The following is a 24058-nucleotide window of genomic DNA, read 5'->3' as shown; positions in this document are numbered from 1 at the left end:
AGTATCCACATCAGATATCTAGGAACAGAAAGAGCCTTTTAGCTTTACACAGGGACTCTGGAAAAAACAGTTCATAACAAAATGGCTTCCTGTAATTCACAGGAAGACTTAAAATCAAGTTTAAACATTATTTCAGTTCAACTATACTTTCTTACCTGATGCCTTCGTGGATGACACCACCACCCAGTCTCCCTCTACAGGAGTAACGAGTTCTGGAGGTACGGTTTTCCCTTCAGACTTCTCAGGCATATGTCCACCAAGAAAACTGATCTGCTCCAGCAATGGAAACAGCACATTTACTCCACCAATGCAGTTGATCATATCCTAAATCAAGAGAAAAAAGGAGGAAGAACTTCCATGTAAATGAAATCCCCTAAACTATGTAACAGAAATTCACTCCAAATACAAGAAACCTTAGGTACTCACTAATCAGAATGTTTCACATGCCACTTTGAAACTACTTTAAAGCTACTGTGTTGAACAGAGCTGCTCAAGTTTTAGACAGAGCAATTAAACACATGCCTTCCTGTCAGCTCTTGTTCTGAAAGACCTTTTTTACATTTCCTTCCTCATCCCCCTACATAAATGTCAGGGAGAGAAGTCTTAAAGAGAATCTTCTGCTAAGTATATTTGAAACAAACAGGAGAAACAAGGTTTTTTTTCTGATTTCTAAGTTACTTGCAGCAACCAAGAAAATATACACATCTGTGCTTTAATTACATTCCTGCAAGATTTCTACTTCAGGCAGTTAAAAAAAAATAATTGATTTTTTTAAAAGTAGCTTTACAGATACCTCAATTCCTTCTAAAATCCAAGTCCCTAAACCCTCTTTTTTCCCCTCCTTCTCACAAGCAAGGATAGCGTGAGACTTCAAATGCTTCTGGTGGTAGGATAAAACATATTCAAATCACAATATTTCTAGAAGTGATTCACAATACCACTTAGAAAAATCAGGTTCTCAGCAAGCCAGAAAGTCACACCTATCCCCCAACTTAGTCCAGTGAAAACTATCCAGTAAAATTTTAACAGCCAAGAAAACCCAACATCCTGTAAGCCAAGCTATTAATGAGGGATAGCACTCTTCCTTTCTGGTCAGAAATGTTGGGGAGAAGTGTAGAAAAATCATCATCCTTTTCTTCTCCATTGTTCCTACTTTTTCAGTTCTTTCTCTGCTCCATGTGTCTTTATGATGCTTCCCCCCCAGCCCACATTTATTAAAGTGAATTCAACAAAAGTGAACAGATAAATTTTACAGATTTAAAGAACTTGCTTCATTTATCTCATGGATGAAGATTTCTATGTTTGTTGAGCAAAACAAGAGACCCCACAGACCTGCAGCTTTTAGAAACACGATCAGCTGAAAGCTGAAAACCAGCACTTGTCTGAACCACAGGACAGCAGTAACTGTAGCTCCTTCTAGACTGTACCTATTTCCTCATGAGTTCCCGATCAGCACTTGCGGCTTTTCCTCACTCTAGTCCTCCTTGAGACCGTGCCAAACACCATCATGTTTGTTACTTAATAATTCTAAAACTTGTACTCACAATATGCTTTCCCAAAAAGGTAGAGATGAACACTCCTCAACCACCCCCCTTCCCACTACTGGGTGAAGAGAACAAATTGCCATGTTTTCAAGCTATTCATATCATTGCAAAATTAACCAGCAAGTGTCTGAATTTTCTTAACATTAATGCCCACAAGTCAGCATATGCACAGTGCACCTCCAACAATATTTCTTTATTTACTGGTTTGCTAGTATAGTTGATTGTTCATTATTCTTTAATTAAAAAAAAAAAAAGGATTTCATTTATTTCTTGACACATTTTTCCTCAAGACAAAAAAAGATATGGTATTTTACAGACAAGTTTTCTACACTCAGAATTCAAATTTTATTTTTTCCTCAAAGCTAGAAGCCCTTACTCAAAGATTCTGCCTTTAAAACAGAACTGCATATAATCTATCTGAATTTAAAAGAAACAAATCCTTGTTTATGTCACAGTTTCTGGATCAAACTCCGATGCTGCAAGTAACTTGATTTCCTCAGGCACAGAGTTAAACCTGACTTCGATATTAATATGTGTTAGTGACCAGGGAACAATTAAGCAGACAAGTACACAAAGGTAGTTATTAAGCTGGTGTGCATTTCACAGTTTCCTCCTCCTCTCCATGAACTAGGAAGACCACCATTTGCTATTTTACACAGAAGGCATCTGATGGACACGTAACTTGCTTAAGCAGTATTCTGCTTGGGTAGTCTGAACCACTAATACTAAGTCTTATTGACAGTGTTGAATTGACAAAATTGTGACTTTTAATTCTATACTATAAAGTCAGATCTGAACTGTCAGTGGCATGAGGCTAAGAAATTAACTCATTAGCCGGAAGTATGTAAGGACCCTATGTGTTGGTTAAGAAAACAAAAACCAAAAACCAGGATATAGGACAGTTTTGCAATAATAGAATGTTTGAGCAGGAGACTTAGAACAAGTTCAGCCAGAAAACATTAACATTTAAGCTCCAATACTAATAGAGCAGTAGAGCTGTGATTACAACTGCTAGCAAAAGTTAAACAAAGATTATCTGCCTAGCCTCTAAGAACCAGATATCCCAATGTGTCCAATAATAAGGAAAAAATATTGGACAATTAGTGTATAGCAGAGATAGATTAAAGAAAGTATAACACTTGAGTATTCGGTGTTTTTTCTGAAGTTTTTTGGACTGTGAAATCATCTAGTTCTGCCAACCCCAAACCAAAAGTAAGTCTGATAACTAGATTAACTTGTTTCTTAAAAATAAAAATGCTAGATTCTTGTAATATTTTATCTCCACGCCTTGTTTTCTGATGAAGTTAGCTTGCAATTCAATAATTTTTGCATGACTACACAACAAACGTCACAAGTGTTAATTTAACCTAACTAATCTTAATCTAATTCAGAGTTTAAGACTGCAAGAAAACTATGACAGCACCACCTAGAGAGGATAAATAAAATGCTTTCAGCAACCAACATGCACTGAGCAGATTACAAAAAGTAGTCAGCTCCCACAAAATGTTAACGCATTATCTATCATATTAAGAGCGGTACCCCTTGTACATTCTCAATAACAGTAATGTAATACTACTCCAGCTACAGCGCTAACACATTAATTCTCATTAGAAAAACATGCTGTGTCTGCCAAATGTAATTTGCATTATAACAACTTCTGGCATTCCAAAAGTTAGGGGAACATATACAACCACAGTCATATTTACATCAGGTTATGCTTCTTCAAGTATGCGTTTACCTTGATGTCCCAGTTCACTACTTTGTTTCCAGTTAGTCTTCCATGCAAAAGATTTGCAGACAAGTCAAGACAAATTGGGTTTCTGCAGGCCTGTTAAACAAATGAAGAGGCTACATCATCATTTAGGAACTGAGTTACGGATCCTTGAACACATAAGATTGCTGAATGATGTTTCAGGAAGTTACTGCTTTTGTGTTGATATTGAAGTATTTAAACAATTAGGAACTCCTGGAACATCACATGTTATGTTAAACTTGACATTCACAATTGTACAAGATGATTCTGTCCTTTTGCCAAACAAGGAAGAAACCTATTATCTCTGCACAAGACTACAGCTCCGTATTTTCCCATAATAACCACAGTGTAAAGATGGCATGCTCATCTGTTCTATGAAACGGCAATAGCAAAGCAAAAAAAAAAAAAAGACCATCTACAACATATTCTGTAAATACTACACACAGTGTAATCAAAGAGAAATCATGTATTGTTTCATACCTTTGGTGTATAATGAAGCAGCACCTTACTGGGGAGATCTGCAATTTCAGCCTCTTGAGACTTCCATGGAGTTAAACAGTTTGGACCTATTAAAAAAAAAAAGATGTAAAAAAATTATATACTTCACATGTATATTTAAGAGTCCACTGACTAATGTCAACCTTCACGGATTTTACACTACTATACTTTGTTGCAACAGCAAATAGGACATTCTGAACCATACCTATTTCAGACATGCTTTGAAGTAACCTCTGTGACTTAAAACATTCATTCCATGGGGTCTCCTTAAAATAACTACATTCTTGATAAAAAGCTGAACTAAACAATGAAGTGGTTCTTATACATTCCAACAGCTACAACGTTTCTGTCTTTACAAACAACTATCTCATACTTGTCACCAGCCTGTCATCAAGCCCAAACATCCAGAAAAATTAGTAATATTCAAGATAATTTGTATTACTAAATAAAACTGTTTCCTTTAAATGATGGAAGTGGTTTTAGGCTAATGTCTTACAACCTCAAGTCATTATGGAGCTTAACACCTTAACACCTGGAACTGTAAGACATAGCTTATGAGAACATATATTTTTTTTTTTAGAACGACCCCTTAATTGTTTGATTCTTCTGGAAAAATCTTCAAGCATAAATCACTTAAGTGGCCTTTCAAAACAAGGGCAATACTTTAAAGAGTCTCAGCTGTGAACTCACATGTAGGCACACAGTAGCAAAAATTAAGAACTTCCAAGTGAAAATACAACCTAATATTGATTTTGGCAGGTCTATACATCTGATAAATAGATAAGTATATGCAAACATAATATTTTAAATAAAACTTAATAAAATACATATAATTCTATTTTATTTGTTATAAGGCACTCTCTTGCTTAGGTCAGCTCTGCAATTATTCTGGCTTGTAACTTCATTATGTGTCTATGTAGAGCAAAGCTCAGTGGGGTCTTATCCATAACTCATCCCCCTTTTATTCCACTAAAACCAGTACAGTCACGACTTACCTGCTAAATATAATGCTTTCACCTGAGGAGGTTGCAGTGCTTCATGAAAGACAATAACTGAACCAAGCTGGCCCTCCAAAGACGTTGGACATCCCCATTCACTGTCCTGAGTCCCTGCTGAGATCATCTTGGTGATGAGCTCTGGTTTTCCAAGCATCCCACCCCAACTTCCCGTAGAGAGAATGCCCCCAAGTGAAGTCCGATGGGGCATAACAGGGGAGGAAAAAGGCGGATCTGGTATCTGAGATGGAGGTGGAGTAGTAGTTCTTTGACCAGCTGAACCAATGCAGCAAGAAGTAAAAGACTGGACAGTCACGCACGGAAAGAAGAAAACAAAACACATACTGTAAAACTAACCTCCTTTCTCCACGGTTTACAATTAAACAATTAAATTCTAAACAATTAAATTAAACCAAGAGCAACAAGTTCTGGTGTGTCCTGGAGAAGCAGCATTCCAGTACAGTAGGCCCTCCCGAAAAAACTACATACTTTCCACAACAGCAGACAGACAGTGCCTTTTCTGTCACCTCAACTGTTGTACAACCTTTGACAGGAGCTGAGCCCGGAAGGATGGTGCTCCAGATAGCCTGGTATACATTCCTCTTCTGGATTATATCCCAAAATACTAGCCCAGCATATCCTCTACTGTACATTTCTCCTATCCGTTACCCCACTTAAACAGACGCTCTCATGGGAAGCTTACCTGTTCTACCTTGATGTTTACAATCCTTATGGGCCAAAATCCAGAGTTTCATCTCGCTACAGGAATTACATTTACTCTCATTTTTTAACTGTTATACTTATCTTACTATGGTTGTGTCCAGTTTAAGGGATTGTTCAACATATTTTATAAATATTAAATTAGGACTTACAATAGTGTCCAGTGTTATAGTCCAGTTTAAAATGGATTTGTTCCACAAAATGAACTATCAATGCTTACAGAAAAGAAAATTAAACATGACTTGTACTCATTTTGATGACTAGTAGGGTTTTTTATAGGTTAAATGTGTACACATTTGAAATGGTTACATTAACTGCCTGTAAACTGCTTATCCAGCTCACAAAGCAGGTACAAGATTAGCATATTAAGGGCACGGAGAAAATACAAGTGAAAAAAAGTTACTGCCGAAAACAACAGGGAATATTCCTCATTAAGTGTTGTCACACCAATCCTACTGGCAGACCTTTTCTGATTTATTCATCATAAGTTAATGCACTCGGGTAATACCTCATCTGGAGCTCATCAGGACAGGCATATGACTCAGGTGGTGAACTTACTTCATTCATGGCAGGAAACCGAAGTGGGGCAGAGACCTTCTGCTGGCCATTGACATAGATGTACACAAGGCTCTGACCGAAGGGCCTCTTTCCAGGAACGTGAACTATAGTTATGTTGTGCTGGTTAAGTAATATAAAATAAATAAGTCATTATTAAAAGCAGTGAGATGGCTCCATGGAAATATTTAACTTGACCTCTACTATCTGGCGAGAAAACCACTTAAGAAAATAAATCCAAAGCATCAACAAGAAGATAAAACCACCGGTCAGCTGCTTCCTCTTTGAAATAGTTTACATATAAACAAGTTTTTGAAGAGAAAGAGATATAGCTCCTTCATGATAATGCACATCAGTCCTTAAGTGTAGGAATAGAAAAAGGTAAGGCAGAAACACTAGCACATTTTATTCACACAGCACCACAGCCACCTATGCTTGTTATAATTTAATATATAAAAACAATCCTACATGCTAAAAAAATATCCAAGTACAATGCTGTAACCAGCTTATCAATTACAAGTGTCTAATAATGTAGGCATAATTTAGCTCAATTAACCACTAACCTACATGGAAATTGCTTTCATTATCTGACATTAGATCTGCTCTTATGCAATGAATTGTTTACGTATGATGAAATAGACCATTTGTAAAACAACCAAAAGAATTAATTTTTACTTCTGAGCTAACAACACTATCCTAAACCAAGTGTTTTTCAGTATCAAATCTTACCCAGAGAGAGTCAAAAAAACAATGGTCAGGCAGCATCACTGTTGCATATTCCCTCTTTGTGCAAACTGCAACCACCAATACCCCAGAGTATGTAATAAATGCTTCAAAACCCATACCACTTCCTGTAAAAAAGCTACAGAAAAAGACAACAACACACACAATCAAGGACTTACTTCATCAAAATCATTGGAAATCACCTAACAGTACATTTAATAAGGAGAACACCAACTTAAGTTGTTTGTCACTGGTCCAATATTTACTATTTGTCTAGCTATTACAACTTTAAAAAAAAAAAAAAAAAACAACACCAAACCCAGACAAAGAACTGCCTCAAGGAAGGGACCCCAAGTCACAGGGCACGCATGCTAAAAGGCAATCCACAAAGCTCTCTAAGCAGCCTGTAGCCATCCCCATCTTTTACATGAAAACATAACCTTGGTCCCAACAAGCAACACTTCAGTTTGACCCACACAGCTTAAGCTGGTTCTGTTACCTGCACACTGCAGTCTCTGGAAGCTACGATATTGTAATAAAGAAGAGACTGGCGTGCAACCTGTGCTGTTTTCTACCCATTAAATTGTGTCCATCAGCCCCCAGAAAAGCTGCCAATATTGCATGCAGATTTGTGACATAACTGCTACAGTCAATAGATATGTCTGCTTCATTTGCCTTGTTTTAGATTATCGTGTTGGTACATAGAGATTTTATTTATTTTAAAGACTAAAACAGCACATGGAATAACTGTTCTAGCAAACACGAAGTTTGATCTTTAATTTTATAGATAAATTTGCATTAAAACTGTTTGATGAGACAGTAAGAGTAATCCATGATTTTTTTTTATCCATGACTATCTATCATCAGGAACCTTACCTTACTGCAAAATATGAATGTCATCATTGTTACATATCTTATTTCACTCGTATAATAAAGGAACCGGGTGCAAGCAGATATCTATAAATAAACCCTGTTTCCATTAAGAAACCTTTCATTTTTTAAGCACTTGAACATAAAATGGTATGACAAACTCTGGAAACAGTGTTGTGGCAGTTCATCAGGTGCCACCCTTCATCAGCACCATGCTATACAAATACACCGGGCAGTCACAGAAATCCAAGGCATCTCCACCAGCAACCATGGTTATTAATAAACAGAAGTAACACTCTAAGACACAGGGGTTTGGAAAATAGCAATTCTGTTATGACAACCACAGCATTCTTCAATATTTAACCTGAAAATGTAGTTTTTTTTTTAAAGAGATTCTTGAACTCATGTTCCCCCAGTCTGCATTCTGTTTGCTCCTGAATGTTGCACCCAGGAAGTAAAATTATATCGAGATCCATCCATGTCAATAGCTACTATTAAAGCAACTGAAGGCATCGTTTCCATTGTGCTCTCATATAGAAAACAGACATTTCCTTTACAGGAAACAGTGGGAAATCTGTTGTTTTGGGGTGGGTTTATTTCTGTAACACAGCTTGGCTCTGGTGGCAGATGAAACTGCACCCTTTCACAAACCATGCGCTATGTATCGCATTCTATGAAGATCAGCACAAGTCCCACATGTCATAGGGTACCATATGCCGCAGGGTACAATGACCTAGATTTGTGCTGTTGAAGTAGTTACAGTAACCATACCTGTAGAGTTGCTTCCTCTTGCCACTTTTGCTAGTTGTGCTAGGGTCCACCCGGTCCTGGTCAAGGCAGAGCCAAGCGTTGAAAGAAAACGCAGAGCCTGGCCACTTATGAATTGATGGAACAGCAATCCCAGCCATGCTGTGGTACAAGTTGAAATACTGCAAGGCACTAGCCATGCCCTGCTTCCGTGCCATGGCTAGAATAGCTCGCATCACTGGAACAACGTAAGGGTGAGCTCGTTTTGGTTCCTCAGTCCTCAGGAGCCGTATTAGTTGAAGCAGTTCTTCTGAGCCCATGGACTGACTTCCCAAAGAGCCCAGAAGGGCAATCAGGTTCTCTGCACAAGTACAATGGAGCGCAGAGTGGGAATTTAGTGTCTCGATGATACGGATGACCATGTTCGCATTGACACACGTGGCACGACTCTGTCTGTTAATACAGCAGATTCGCCTCAACCAATTTGAGATGAAAATCTGCAGGTCACGTGATTCTAGTTCTGGAAGCCACTGGATAAGCAGCAATAAGGGCTGGACATTACTAATGCCTAGTATCCCAACAGCCATATGGTCACCTTCAACAGCCTGAAAAACAGCAGAGAACTCAGACGTGAAATACAGTAAAACAGGGCTAGAAGTAGTGCTGAAAAGGTGTAAGCATTTTAGCATTCAAAGCAAGCACATCTCACCATATTCATGAGTTCTTCCAGCAATTCCCGTGAGGGCTGACCCAGCGATTTTAGTACCTCATATATGTGCGCATAACCAATCCTCTCCTTGAAGACCTCCTGAGGATAAAAATCCCAGTCTCACTAACAAATAAAATGGACAAATATTGCTCGTCTACTGCAGCATGTTCTCATTTAACACAATATGAGACACAAAATAATTAGAATGCAAGAATAATGTCTTACAGGCTAGAAATCTTTTTTTGCTAATGTGTTCATTGTGCTCTCTCTAGCATGCTGCAGCTAAGAAGGATCTCACTGCAGCTTGCAGCTAAACAAATAAAAGAGCAAAGTTATATTCTAATAATGACCTAGCTTTGATATAAACATGTCAATTCTATCATAAAATACTAATATCTTCACTTTTTAACGCAAACTACAGCATGGAATGAAGTGATTACATTGAGAATTAGAAGTATTCAGGTATTTATTTTTGAGTGAAATACTTTCCTAGACCAGCATGATTAAAAACCACCCATCCCACAACACTTCAAAAATTAGAAAAGTGTTCCAAGGAAGTTTTTCTGAACACTAACTGATTTTAGATGAAAAAAAAAAGCAATCAAGCAGCAAAATCCAAATTGTAGCATCCATTTATGGTTTAGCTAGTAAACACTCAACATATCATACAGAATGGATACTCTTCTCTGAGCTGTATTCTGCACTGAAATTAAGTTCCAGGTTTTAAAAATGTGTGGTTTTGTTTTTGGTTTTTTGTTTTTGTTTTTTTTTTTTTTTAAAGGATGAATCTGTCAGAAGTGAGATGATTGCTTAAGTAAATATGGAAAGAAAAAAAATGTGTGTTGCAGTAGAAGTGCAACTGAAAGCTTTACTGACACTTTGTGAATCACAGCCAGGCCCCACCTCCAACACAGAACTTTTCCCAGGCTTTCCAGAGTCAGTGGAAAAAATAAGCACTCTGAGTTATGCTCTGGAGGAGCATAACTGCCCCTGTTGTTTCTCAGTCAGACTGTACTGCAAGTAGCAACCAAATCAGATGACTCCCACTCTTACTTTAGCCTCCAGTGTGCAGCCACATCCCTTTCCCTGTGGCAAGACTACGGAGTCATTCAACCATGGGGTGAATCTAATGAACTATCTAAGATTAAATACACTACTTTCTGTGGGCTTAACTTCCAGTCAGATTCACAAAATAACTACAACCTATCAGTTTATCAAACCACAAGAATAACTACAAAGGAAGGGCAGGGGAATAATAAGACCACCATTTGGACAGCAATAGCATACTGGGTTGATTTAAAACCATGAGAAAACTACAACACAAACTTCTGCCTGAAAATTCCTGCAATACCTGCATTACCCATTAATTCTACCCCACATATTCATGTGACAAGTGATAATGTACTTACTTTACAAAGGTTTTACTGCCATTAACACTCTGATCACATATATAAAGGATGCTAATCAGCTATTCCTATCTGGCAGCAACGTGTGACCACAATCTGTTCATCTTCATTAGTGAGATTTAGCAAGATATTGTGATAAAAACACTAACTGGAAACAAAATCAAGAAGCCTACTGCAAACAGACCTCTGCATATGTACTGTTACCTTAGCAGCTGGAGACTTGTGCATTACTGCTGTGAGGGCTTGAATGGTTGACACTGCCAAGCAGTCTAGGTGTCCCTGAAACACCTGAAAATAGCAGGTACACAAGTTACATTACAATTGCACAAAGACAGTTCAGCTCCAAAATCTATGCTGTGCTCTCCTGCCAGGAGGGAAACCAAGAGTTTCCTAACATGCTTCAATCACCATCTCCCCAGCAGTCAGGATTTCATAACCCCATGGCCTACAGGGAATTACACAACACTAACTAGCCACATACTTTGAAAGAGGCATTCACAACACACACTGGACTTCAAATATTCTGATGGACAAACAGTTTTTCCTCATGAGGTTAATGGACAACCTCAGGAGGGAGGGAGGAAAACAAATTTAAAAACCTCTTGCAGTACGTGTGTGTGTGCTGCTGGACCATCAGGCACCTGCAGTTCATATAAAGTGTTTGCTTTTCCAGCCATTCCCTACACGCCAATGCAACACAGACACACAAATTATAAGAGAGAAAGTCACACCAGCGCAGTAAGGTGGCTGCCTCACCCACAGCCTCATTGCATTGATCAACATCACTTTTTCCATTTTCAGTCATCTTTTGAGGGTTTTTTTTCTATAGTTCTTGTTTATATTGATATTTCTATGGTGGTTTTAAGGACAAAGATGTCAGAGCACTATCCATTAGCAAACCTAATTAGCAACACTGTACAAACAAACGTAATGTTTTGTCACCTCTGAAATAATAAATGCATATCCGACATATTTCAAAAATGAAACGTCAAGAATCAGCAGATGGTGTTAGAGGTCAGAAACATTTACATGCAGTTAGAGTGTCCACTGAGTTTCTAAGAAAGCAAAAACCACTACAAGCTATTAGTTAGAATCACAATTTGTAGATTACCATTCCTTTTATTTAGCATTTCTTTAACTTTTTTAATCAGAACAAGTCATTCTACTATAAAATTAATGCAACAATTTGCATTTGAAACTTCCCATAATATTTTGGGGAAACTAAACCCACAGGCTATTCCTACTTCCCTGATTCAGCCTGTCTCCTGTTTTGTGAGCATCTGTTCTTGATAACAAGCAAAGAATAAGGATAACCACTGAGATTGACAAACAAGGCCCCAGAATCCAAAACACCACAGTGCTGAGACAAAGAAGTAAAAAAGAGGAAAGGGATGGGGGGAAAAAAAATCACCACCAGATCGATAGAATTTATTTGGATTCCATTCATGTAGTTCACCTTTTCCTTTAAAGAAGCATAACTGAGGCTCAGTCTATTGCAAATATCCGCATTTTGAAGTGGATGAATAAAGCTGAGGTTGAGTTCAATCTGTTATTCAGAAAAACTATTTTCCAGAGACAGGAAATACTGAGGTGTGCAGCAACACAAGTTCATCTTGCTGCAAAAGGCTTAAAATGGATGGTTAAGGTGAAGCACAAGAATCAATTTTCCTGTGATTGTGTCTTGACTTCAACTGAAGCAAAGTACAGGTTAGGTAGGTACCTGGTCCTCATTCATTTCTGTCAGTAATTTGTTGGCAAGTTCTTTGTCACTCTTGTCTGTCACTTTATTGTTAGCATTTAAAAACAGCTGTTAGAAACAGAGACAAGAATAATGGAAATAATTGCATTAAACAGTTACCTGCAGCTAAACCTGCAGAGGCTGCCTTAGATTTGTATTTCACATGCAAAAAAAAAAACCCATCAAACAAACAAAAACCACACACAACCGAAGTTCCTTCATTACTATTAATCTTCTGTTAATTCTTCAAATACTGAAGGTTACATTGCATTTTGCTAAATAGTAATTGCTTCCCCCCCCAACCCTGCCCCAGAATTAAATGAAAATATGTAATCACTGAGACAAGGAGACAGATTTATCTGGAATTTATATTGGTCACTGGCTTAGAAACTGCAGTTTCATTCACAATATGCAACATGACAGCACATTCTGAGAGATTTACTTGCAAGAAATAGAGAAAACAGTGGGGCATTAGCAAAGAAATAGAGGTGTTCCATTATCTGCTAGGTAGTCTCTCTGAAGAGGAACAGCCTGAGAAATGAACTGTCATAAGGCAAACAGAAGGACTAAACTCAAGGTGTTACTGTGACTTGCAGGGATGTGTAAAGTACATAGTAAGAAAGACAAGTTGTTTGGAAAGGTACATCATGGTCAAGAGCACTTAATGCTGCAGCAGAGCTATAATATGCCTTGGAGGGTTATAAGAAGTGGAAATAAGAACATTAAAACAGAAGCAAATGCAGGTATGCAAAAAAAAAAATCAAATTTTTCATTTGGGTTACTTCAATTCTGGTAATACATGTAAAATGGAAAAAATATATTTTTATTACAATATCCATGTAGTTTTAATTCTTCTATTTAAAAGCCATTCAGAAAAGAATAATTTTATTTAACCAGGCATACTGCTAGACGTCATTGTGCTTTGCTCAAAGCGTGACGGACCGACAAAACAATTTGTTAAATGACTCTCACTATGGAATAAGCACGTCCCAGTATCTCTGAAGTATAGTCCCTCTTTTTAGATGTCGCAGGCAAAAAACAACATTCAGATAATCAAAACTTGACCAACCAGTTTTGAAAAGCTTTTGTGCATATCTCACCCTAGAGCACAGTTAAGGGAACAACTTTTAAGCCTTAAAAGCAGCAAACATGAAAAAAAGATTTAAATTTTGGAAGATTTGCCCTGCAAGTAACTAGGAAGTATCACTAAAAGTATAGCCTCAAATAACCCAAGTTCTCTGGGACATCTATAGCAGAAACAGTGGCATGGATTTTCTTTACACCCCTTTTCCAACTGAAATTTCCTGCACTTCGAATTTGCTTAAGATCCAATAGCTTCCTGAGTTTCAGGCATGTCTGGACTCCACTGCTATCTGCAGAGCTGCTGAACTGTGCTTTACACAGCTTGCTGGTGAATCCAGTAGCAATCTTTTCACAGGTAAAGAAAAAAAACCCTAAAAATAGGGTCTCCACCCCCAGCCAATATGGAGAAATCCTAATTTCACAGCTAAATTAATGTTTCCTATTTGGCTTTGAAAAAGAACAGAGATCCAGAGCATTGGAAAATACAAATATACAACACCATCCCAGCCTCCACTCTCTTCCTTCTCCCATCCTGGAGGCTATTTGACTGTGAAAGGTTAAAACACCCCACTACGTAGCAAACTGGCAGCACCGATATCCAATCCATCACAGTAATATGTGAGACTTTCACAGGAAAACACTCTCAAAAGAGCTTACCTAATGACATACATACAGGCAGAATAAAAATAAAAGTAGCAAGCTGGAAAAATAGAGTAGCTGTTCCTGCTTTCTTAAATCCCACCACTTGTTTATAGGAGAGTGGGAACATAGCTAGAGTCTCCATGAACAGATAAACATCACACTGCTTCATCCTTTAAGAAGAAACTAAAAAAGAAATTTCTTACAATGTACAAGGCCAATACAAAAATAGGCACAGATTCCCAAACAGAGGATGAGAATGGAAAGGTCAAACAATGTATTTTCAGGAGATAAAAAACTACAAACACTATTCAAAACACTTCAAGTCAGTTGGCATCCTGCCACCGATTATAACTACAGTTCAGACATAATCCAAAAGCATTTATTTTTAATATATCACTGAACTGAAATATGTTCTAATCCAAAATCTAAGTGGATTGGAATCAAATTGCATACTGTAGCTAGTGGTAAGTTATCTAGCATCAGAAGAGCTCCCAATAGCTACGCCATCAACCTAACACAAAAAGAGAAATAAAATATTCCAGAGTTACATCATATATATGTTCTTTTGCACAGGGAAAAATAAAATCTACAAAGCAACCAGTGGAAGACACTAGCTTGTCGATTTTTGACCATCTGGAGCTGAGGTGAAAACACACCATCCATGTAAACACTAAAGCCTATGTAGAAGAACAAACGAAGAACATTTGTAACAGCTTGAGCTCATGTTTTATGTCAGCTACACAAGACAAATATTTTGAAACACTTAAAGGCACATCAGCCAGTGTTTTTTTTAATGTACAAATATGCCTCTGAAATCAGAATTTAGACCTCCATCTGGCAGCAGTTTTGAGTCACTTCCCAGCAATCCAGTGACAGGATATATGAGAAGGAAGAAAAAAAAACAAAAAACCCCCAAACAAACCACCACCCACCACCAAAAAACACCCCAACCCACAACACACAAAAAACACCACCACACCAACCCACAACACAAAAAAGGGGTGGGGGATTTGATTCCAGTAACAGATTTTAGAGACTGAACAGGGTCTATAATGGTATTTAGCTCAGGACTCAAAATAAGCATTCATTGCTTTAACTGCAAGACAAGACATGAAACACCCCTCATTCACTAGGAAAAAAAAAAAATTGTGGAGCAACTTTCATGGCATCAGTGGCTCTAACTGATCCGAAGTTTTACCTCCAGAGTATGTAGACACTCTAAAATTTCATCTAATTCAGAAGGAAGACATAAAGGTAACTAATATAGCTGCAACATTACAATACAGGTTTTGTTAAAAATATGCTGATAAAGGAAAGTTTACCTTGCAGTTCTGCAACAGTCGAATGAGATGCTCAAAGCAGTTACTGTTAAGGAAAATTGCCTGAAGAACAGGCCTATCTGTGCAGTCTAACATGGCTGTGATGGTATCTATAAAATTAAAACAGAACTGATATCAAAGACAAAACACTTCCCAAATCCATGAAGCATTTTTTTTCTGCTCATTACATAATAAACATGGAGGAAAAAAGTTATACATCAAACTAGATGCTGTGAAATCTTTGAGCAAGAATGAAGTATTTTTTAAACATGGAGCACTAGGCCTAAACCTCAACATTTTGATGCTCTAATAATTATCACATAACCTACTGTATCTGGAAAGGAAAAAAAAAAAATCAGCAACCACTATTTTTTTTTTATTGCTTTGGGGCTCTGTTTAAAGTCACTGCTATTTGTGAGTACATAAGCAGCAGCACATAAACACCTGCTTCCTCATCAAGCATTTACTCTGCGTTCTACAGCAGCCTTATATATATTCTTCATCGCCTCAGTACTATTCCTCAGTTTCCCTGGAAGTCTGGGAACCATTCTGAACATCAAAGTGGAAAAATAATCTAAATCCTAAATTTTTATCTAATGACAAAAGCCACCCATTTCAGACCACCACCTTTGGCCACTGTTTATGATAATACCACCTGAAAAATGAAGTATCACAAAACAGCCACCACATTTTATTTTATTATATTTTATTGCAGACCCATCTTATTCTGCATTTATTAAGGTGCTGATTAGTGTCAGCTGTTGCCTAGCAAAAGTGGGGGCTTTTTTTTTTATGGAGACTGGCAGTCCATGAACCTTGACACTCTGGTTAAATGGTAGCAATCTGATACGTTTTGTTCTGTGGCTTTTTGTAGTGAATGATTAAACAGGAATACGTTTCAAGTAATATCAATGAAGAAATGTTTGACATTTTTTCAATTGCTCAGCCGAGTGAACATTTTTTTGGAAGAACATTCAGTTACATCTCTATCATGGTTGTCATTACTTGCTTCAGCGTTATTGTCAATAGGTATTTCAAGGAACTGCAGAATTGGGTACTCACTCAGCATTTGGATCTGTAGTGCTATGAACCTGCTCTCCCATTGCCTGCATCGCCTTGGATTGGGTAAAGCTGAATGGTCTGAATTAAGCAACTTGAAATAGTTCTCCAATATTGTACTCGTCTCCACTTGCCGCTGGTCAGAACTGCTGGTCAGAAGGATATGGACAACTTCTGTCAGGCACTTCAGAGTCAGCTCTGCCTTCCTGCTCACTTCCTCAGGGCTCCTGTCATCCCAGCTGTCACAGTCTGCTAACACACGCATCAGGACTTCCATGGTAGCAGGAGATACTGCTTGAAGAGCATTCCTCTGAAACCCATGGGGGCAAAAAGTGATTAAGGAAAAAAAATGAAAGTTAAACCTCCTCAAACCAGCAGTTTCTGAGTCATCCAAGTTACATAACATGCATTATGTCTGTTATTACCCTGTAATTGTTAGGTAAATATGAAACATTCTACTTGGATTATACTGATTGCTGCAGATGAACTGCATTTTATCTTGTTCACTTAACTAGGCTTTCTTTTTCAAAGAGAATGCCTACAGGGAAAAGGAAATATAATTGAAATGCATGCTGTAAGATTCTCATTAGGTAGCCTTGATAAACTGCTAATTCTACGCAAACCTTCACTTGAATTTTTGGTTTAGATCATGAGATTCAGGACATATTAGAATTCTTGAAAATAACATAGTAACACCCATTATGTTATGACTGACTAGTTACTATCACTAGACCAAATCCACACTCTGATGTGCTGGTCAAACTTCCTGGTTTGATCTCAGGCTTCACCACTACAGACTTGTCTAGTCATCTGGGCTGGCTGAACCTGGTTACTACCACCATATCCGCTCTGATCACCTTGTTTGGGTACACTGAGACTGCACCTTTTGCCAGTGAGGTCAGCTGCCTCTACATGCCTGCCTTCATGCTCAGTCTCAGCTTGCCGTCCCTCATGGAGCCATGCCTGGCTTGGCTCTCTCTCCTGGATCATCACAAGTAACATTTGCTCATGACCAGACTAAGTAGCACACTACAGAAATTAGGCAAGAGAATGGATGTTGGCTTTGCTGATGATGAACATCCTCTTTTCTTCACATTCTTTCAAAGATTTTGAACAGCTTCCAAGCTATAAAGTGCCTCTTACTGGTACAGCTTACTTACAACACTGGGAAGTAAGCTAGATGAATTTAATGTCTTGATACAAAACTTACATCTCTGCAGGTGGGAACTTCTAATGTAGCTAGCCACATTTCTTCATGGTATGAAAATATTACAGTAAGTTCATATGAATGTGTAGTTATTGTAGACAGCAAATTTGTTCTGTTATTTGAAAGGAGGACTCAGCTTTTAGTATTTAGACACTATTGCACAGAAACTTGATTCAACAAACAATTCAGAGTCAGTAATGAATTCTTCTCATTTATGGGTTATGGAGTGTTTATAAGCCTCAAACAATGAACAGGCAATTGGAGATTTCAGCAGCTGAAGAGAGTTTAGAATATCCTTACCTGGCCACCAGCCACAATAGCTCCGAAGAGATGCAGCAGGCAACATTTTAGGCTTTCCTTGAGATGTTCACTTTCTTGAAAGCATTCTGATTGCAGTAAATAAAAAGGAGAAGGATTCCTTTCTTTGATTATATAAATTGTACAAAGTTTTTCCTCTTAAAAAACCCCACCACAAACAACAAAAAGCTCCTTTACTCCCTGTCATCATGCAAATTAAAAAAAACCCCAACACTTATATAAAGAAATTGGAGATTATACAGATCAGACACAAACGCATTAATTCCAGCATTACCAAAGTAACACAAGACCATGTTAATCAAGAATTCACAAGGCCAGACCTTCCGCTTGCATAACACTTTTCAGGCAGGCTGACAGAACTCTAAACATACAATTACTGTTGTGATCCATAATGCAAAGTCAGCCCATTTTGTCCACACTAACAGGCAAACAGTTAGCAAGCAGGAAAAGGTTAGAGCAATTTTGGCAGAAGGTCTAACACCACATGCAGTGCAGGTAGCTCAGAAAAAGTCCTTGAGCTGGCTCCCTTTAAGCCAAACTTCCCAGGGAAGCCTGTGGAGGTCTGTAACCTTTCTAGCAGTAGCATCTTTAAAGACAATTATACTGCATCTCTTCTCATGCCACATCTGATACAAGTTAGTTATAAATTAGTTATAAACAGCCTCAGGAACTCTTCTTAGGAACAGATGTAACCTGGATAATGTTGTTATAGCAATAACGCTAGAATCAAAGTAGCTGCAACAAACTACAAAGGGTTATTTTATTTCAAATTAACCATTGTAAAACTTCCAATAACTATGAAATACAACTGATTATGACTTGGGTTTGTAAAAACTGAGATTTTAAACAAACAATAAAAACTGAAAATGCAACAGTTTCATATTAATTGAAATAATATTTAAAACAATTACCAATTATTGGCAAATAAGATTATTGACTGCATACCGAATATATAAGCCTGTTTAAAAAAAAAAAAACCACAGCTACTTTTTAAACTTGGTCTTTAAAGGAAATAAAGCTTAGATGATCACACTGTAAGTCTGCTAGTCCCACCACTCCCTTGACTTACAGTCTCAGAATCTTTTGGGCAACCTCAGACAGACTCAAAAGAGCAATACCTAGTAGGCTCTGAACAAATCATTAGGCTGGGTAGACAAAAAAAGCCTCCAATTAGTGCCGCCATAGCAGAATGTCTAAGGCACATTCTCAGCAATTTCTTGTTCTGTCCTTCTTGCCAGTTGGCCAACCAGCAGATGAGTATCTGCCAGCTAATTAGTAGCTCAGTCACAGTATAGAATATTTAAGGTATTTCAGAGGAACTGGAGTGACATGCCCTGAAAAGGGCAGAGAGAACCTGTGGATGACATTGCTCAGTAGCAGCCTTTAGAGTAGGTTTCCAGTGCTCTGGCACAAAGATAATGGCATTTTACCAGCATCAGCTCTTTGGTCTTTTTGGCACCTCCAGCACCTATGTTACGTACACAGAGAGGGAATCTCAAGGACCAGGAAGAGCATGTGACTCAAGAGAAACCAAATTCATAAATGCTACCACTCTAGGAATACAACTTTCCTTTTTTTATTTTCTATTAAAGCTGAGTTAATGAATAGCTGCAAAAAGGGCTGATTTCCCTTATACCCCACCCCTCTTGCTGCTTCAATTCTCCTGACACCAGCACTTCGGTGTGCTAAACCAACAAAGGAGCTGGACATCCCATCTTCCCAAGACTTAGGTACAGAGCACAGACACGCAAGTCCTTCATTTCCACACAGCCAACCTGTGTAAGAACACAAGAATCCCAAAGTAACCATCCATCATATTTAATAACTTAACCAGAGACAGAACAGAGCAGTTTCCCAAACTGCAGTCCAAGGAGCATTTGCTAGTTGGATGGCACAGTTTCCTTCTGTCTAGCTGTTAAATCATATTAAGAGACAAAAAAATGCATGAACACTTTCTCAATATTATTTTTCCACGCGAGTTACCATTGCAGTTGCTACAGGGATGTTACGTGCAATCACTATATGTACCCTAATAAATGGGAAGGTTGGCAATTCGCAGAACCAAACCTATTAAACCATGTTAGGCACTGAAAGAAAGTCTGAGGGAAAAAAAATAAACCAAACACCTGGCTTTCAAAGATGAGTGAGAATGGCAAGATGGTGATTGCTCAGGTCAAAAAAAGCAAACAAGGTAACCCACTTCATTCAGCCTCAGAAAGCAAATAAGGGGCTTTTACAGTTGTCAAGCATTCTTAGAGGAAAGGAAAATGAAATCACTAAGTTCACTCCTGCAAAGATGACTATTTTTAAATATGCTGTTGATAATACTTACGGTAAAAGAAAGGGACAAACTCAACAGTGAGGGAAGCAGGTTTATACTTCTGTCTGCTCTTTTCAACTGGACTGAGGAAACGTCTGCAATTACATTAAAAAAGATAAACCAAACAAATTAAATATATTTTTACTTATGACTTATTAATTCATGACTACATAATAGAAAACACTGTAAAAAATCAGAAGTTAACTTTTGCCTACAAGACCAAAAATAAAATAGTATAGTATTTCATTCTGAAAAAGTTAATCACTGCTTATTCTGTATTTACTGTCCTGCTCCCAGAAATACCTTAACTTTCTATAATATGGTTTAGCTTAAAAAAAAAAAAAAAGCCAGCAACCTGTTATTTGGTCCTTGCTAATTGTAACTAAGCCACCAACAAGACCAAGACTGCCAAATTTCTTAACCATGCAATTTGAAACGGCCACAAAACATTATCCTGGGTTTATTATGGGGGCGGGGTGGAACCATCAAACTAAAAGGATGTAATTCTACTAATACACCTATAAACTTCTTTTCAAAGATGCAACATACCTATACTGTAAACTTCAATAACTTTTTTGTCCTAATTCAACCAGGTCTTCCTACCCCATTCCATTTGGCTTCCTTGTTCCACCAGTTTAGAAAAATGGGCTAGTTTTTAAAGGAGAAACAATGCAAAGACCTTCACGTTGGTCAGTTACACACCTCCAACCAAATCAAGTTTAATTTTGTTTTAACTTCTAGACTGCCAGTAAATATATTATAATTTTTAAGAGGTATTTAAAGTTCAGGTATACAGTTAAAGGTAAGGTATCTAGTTTCAGCTATTAAAAGGTAGGCAGTTTCACAGTGTGTAATGCTTTTCTGTGGTGGGATTATATTGATTCATTGCCAAATTCTGCACCTTCACTGGTTGTAAATTCACTGACTGAGTGCTTATGCTCTACCCAAGATACCACAAGATGTGCTGGCACTACCTACACTAAATCTGAAAACAGCTTAGCAGTATGCTGGCAGGCCATATGCAAGACCTGGTGTCAATTCATGCTCTGTCCTAGAAAAAGGGAATTCTCATGTTGCACAAAAATAACAGAAGTTGTGATCCTCACATGTTCCTTAAAACTTTGTGCACAATGATTCAAGCAGTTATTTAAAATACTGGCACAAATGCCGTGCTAGCTTGACAGGAATGTATGCTGTGAGAATGGACAAGACTAGGTGAGGTATGATCTCTCTAGACGTTTAATTATTTGCATGCACAGGTCCAATATTTGATGCATCTCAAAACGGTCCCGATGGAAATAAAATTGAAGACTTAAAGGCAAGGCATCTCTGAATGCTAGCAGCAAGGAGCAAACAACTTCAGCAGAAAAACACCTTAACTATACATGTGTACATACATTTAACATCACTGTAATTAATTTGGGGCTAATGGGGGGAGAGGGAACAAGCCATTGGCTGTGCGGTGTTTAGTTGCCAGCCAGGCCTACACCACAACAGGTGGCAATGAAGTTCGGTTTCAAGCACGCCTGCTTCATGATGCTAATTTTGGTAGAAAAATTATTTCATTAATGCTATTCTAAGTGTGTCTTCAGGAAAAAAACATAAAACACAGTATCAAGTGCTCAAGGCTATCAGTTCTAACAGTTGTAAAATGCAGCAGAACATAAATGTAACTCAATTTTAGTTTAGTATGACATCAGGCAGGGGGAGTAGTTCTGTCAGAAACTTTGCATACTGTTAATCTAAAGTTGTCATAAACCACAGTAATCATAATCCTGGACATAGTCCACACATACCCTGCAATTTGCTGCCTCCAGTTTCGATATGGATCGTAGAGACTTTCACAAAAAGCCAATGCATGTCTCACAAATTCTTCTATGGAGGTCTGATCTGCCACTTCTTTTTCTTTTGTTTTGCTTTTTAACTGAGGAAAAAAAAGAAAGCTGTGGTCAGAAGATTTCTAGAAGGTGAAAATTAACCTTGATCTCCTCCAGAGGAGTTTTGAGACCACAAATTGCTCCCCATACAATACTATTATTGAAAAGCAAGCCACATAAGCAGGAGCAGGAAGTATTGAGATGGCAAGATTAACAGATGAGAATTGTTAATCACATACCTGTTGAATGTATAACGTAGTCATGGTGATAACTTGATTAATGTATGAACACATTCCAATCTCTTCCACATTAGCCAAATTTCTAGAAAGACAACATAAAAACCACAGAAGTGTACAGAGTGTACCATTTGAGGCTAGTTCAAACAATGTTTTTTTAGCATTCTGATCAAAAAGTTTATCAGCATTTCAAAAATAATCTCCAAAAGACCACGTGTACTCAAATGTTTATTTCTGTCACAGTAACTGCTCACAAGTTTTCTTCTAGCAGGAAAGAAAAGAAAGGCCTGGGGTCACCCTGCTGTAGGCCAATTCTATCCGGAATTTGAGGTTTCAGAGGTTAAGCAGATTCCCAGGACACTCTAAATAGAAAGCTCAGAAATAGCATCTGATAACAAAGACAATAACTTCCACTTCTCCCACATTACTAGCACATACACTTTCTAAAACTTAAGCAAGTGTATTACCTAGAAGCATTGATTCATTTCAAATTCCCCCAAGGGAAACAAACATCTAATAAGTTATTTTAGAACATCAATAAATCAACATCAATAAATCAACATCAACAAAGAAATAGCATGCACATGTTATTTCTTAGTCTTAAGGATGTCAAAGATCAAATACTGAAGTGACGACATAAGAATTTTTCAGCAATTAAGTAAGACTAACAATACTTTGTAATTCACAAACACCACCACCTACTCAGCTTACATTTAATATTCCAGGACACTTAAACACTGCTGTACAACTCTTTGTATAGTTTCAGGGGTAAAGAGAAAGGACTCGAAAAAAAGCCGCTTCACATAGTCCTCAGAAAAGGAGATTTCCTGTTATATTTTATCCCCTTCCTCTCTTAATGCAGTTTACAATAGAAGGCTGAAAAACAGTGAGGAACAGACCCCTAGATCAGTTTATAAGGCATAAGTTTCAGTTGCATTAATAGTGTGTAGTAAGTCAGTTTTCTAAGCTGTTATGGAATCATAAGCATGCCAAGAATGTGATAAACAGTTCTTCCTGCGCAATCATCTCTCGAGTTACTTCATACCCAACACACTTGTTACAGGGCCTTTTCTTTTAAAAGATTTCTAATAGCAGGTACACCAAACCTTAAATCCCCATAGATAGGTCTTATGTAATTACAAGGAATTCAGTGTCTAATCCCCTTCTATTCCATTTCTCATGGCAAACATTATTGCTAAAATGACTGCATTGCTCCCCTCTGAGAACTGGCATTTTTCTGTTTCTACTGCAAAGTGTCAAATCACATTGTAGGTGTCATTAGAATCTATACTTACAGACTGCATCAAGATTTCTTAACAATACAATAGCCTTGCTGAGGTATCAAACAGCACAAATACCTGCAAAGGATGATAAAAAATTTCACAAGCAAAAGTGACAGAGCCTGCTGCTGCTCTTCCAGTCCATCTGACATTTTCTGGACACACTGTAGCAGCTGGAGCCTGAGGACCTGAAGAATGTTATCAGGAAGCAGTGATATTCCTGGAGGAACGTCATCCACCCTAAAGAGAAAAACCACACACGAAACTGTTAATTGTTCAATTGACAGGTCACCAATCAATTTCAACGTGCTGTGTAGTGTTCCAATAAACCTCCAAGAAAGGTTAGTGAACACATGGGCCACAAACGCTTTCCAATGAACCACAATGAAATGCCGGGTGGCAATATGCCAGCTTGAGCTACCCTTTCTCCAGCAAAGAACTCCATTTCAAAAGTGTTAA

General features: G+C 37.9%; 1 protein-coding gene across 1 annotated transcript in view; it reads right to left on the bottom strand.

Moving 5' to 3' along the window:
- The window catches only part of NBEAL1 (neurobeachin-like 1), a gene marked incomplete at its 5' end in the record, with an annotated part of 56599 nt that extends 32760 nt beyond the window's left edge, over positions 1-23839 (bottom strand). The window contains 16 exon segments of the mRNA XM_010156591.1: positions 156-324; positions 3283-3372; positions 3778-3863; positions 4791-5094; positions 6069-6188; positions 6795-6927; positions 8430-9010; positions 9115-9213; positions 10725-10808; positions 15306-15412; positions 16365-16671; positions 17869-17954; positions 20219-20301; positions 22003-22130; positions 22323-22404; positions 23678-23839. Coding sequence (XP_010154893.1) covers positions 156-324; positions 3283-3372; positions 3778-3863; positions 4791-5094; positions 6069-6188; positions 6795-6927; positions 8430-9010; positions 9115-9213; positions 10725-10808; positions 15306-15412; positions 16365-16671; positions 17869-17954; positions 20219-20301; positions 22003-22130; positions 22323-22404; positions 23678-23839 — 2621 coding nt within the window.
- Positions 23840-24058: the final 219 nt, after the last annotated feature.

This window comes from Eurypyga helias, unplaced genomic scaffold (assembly GCF_000690775.1).
Source record: "Eurypyga helias isolate BGI_N326 unplaced genomic scaffold, ASM69077v1 scaffold13818, whole genome shotgun sequence".
Taxonomy (NCBI): Eukaryota; Metazoa; Chordata; class Aves; order Eurypygiformes; family Eurypygidae; genus Eurypyga; species Eurypyga helias.
The sequence above is the reverse complement of the archived record's forward strand: the minus strand, read 5'-3'. Positions and strand labels throughout refer to the sequence as shown.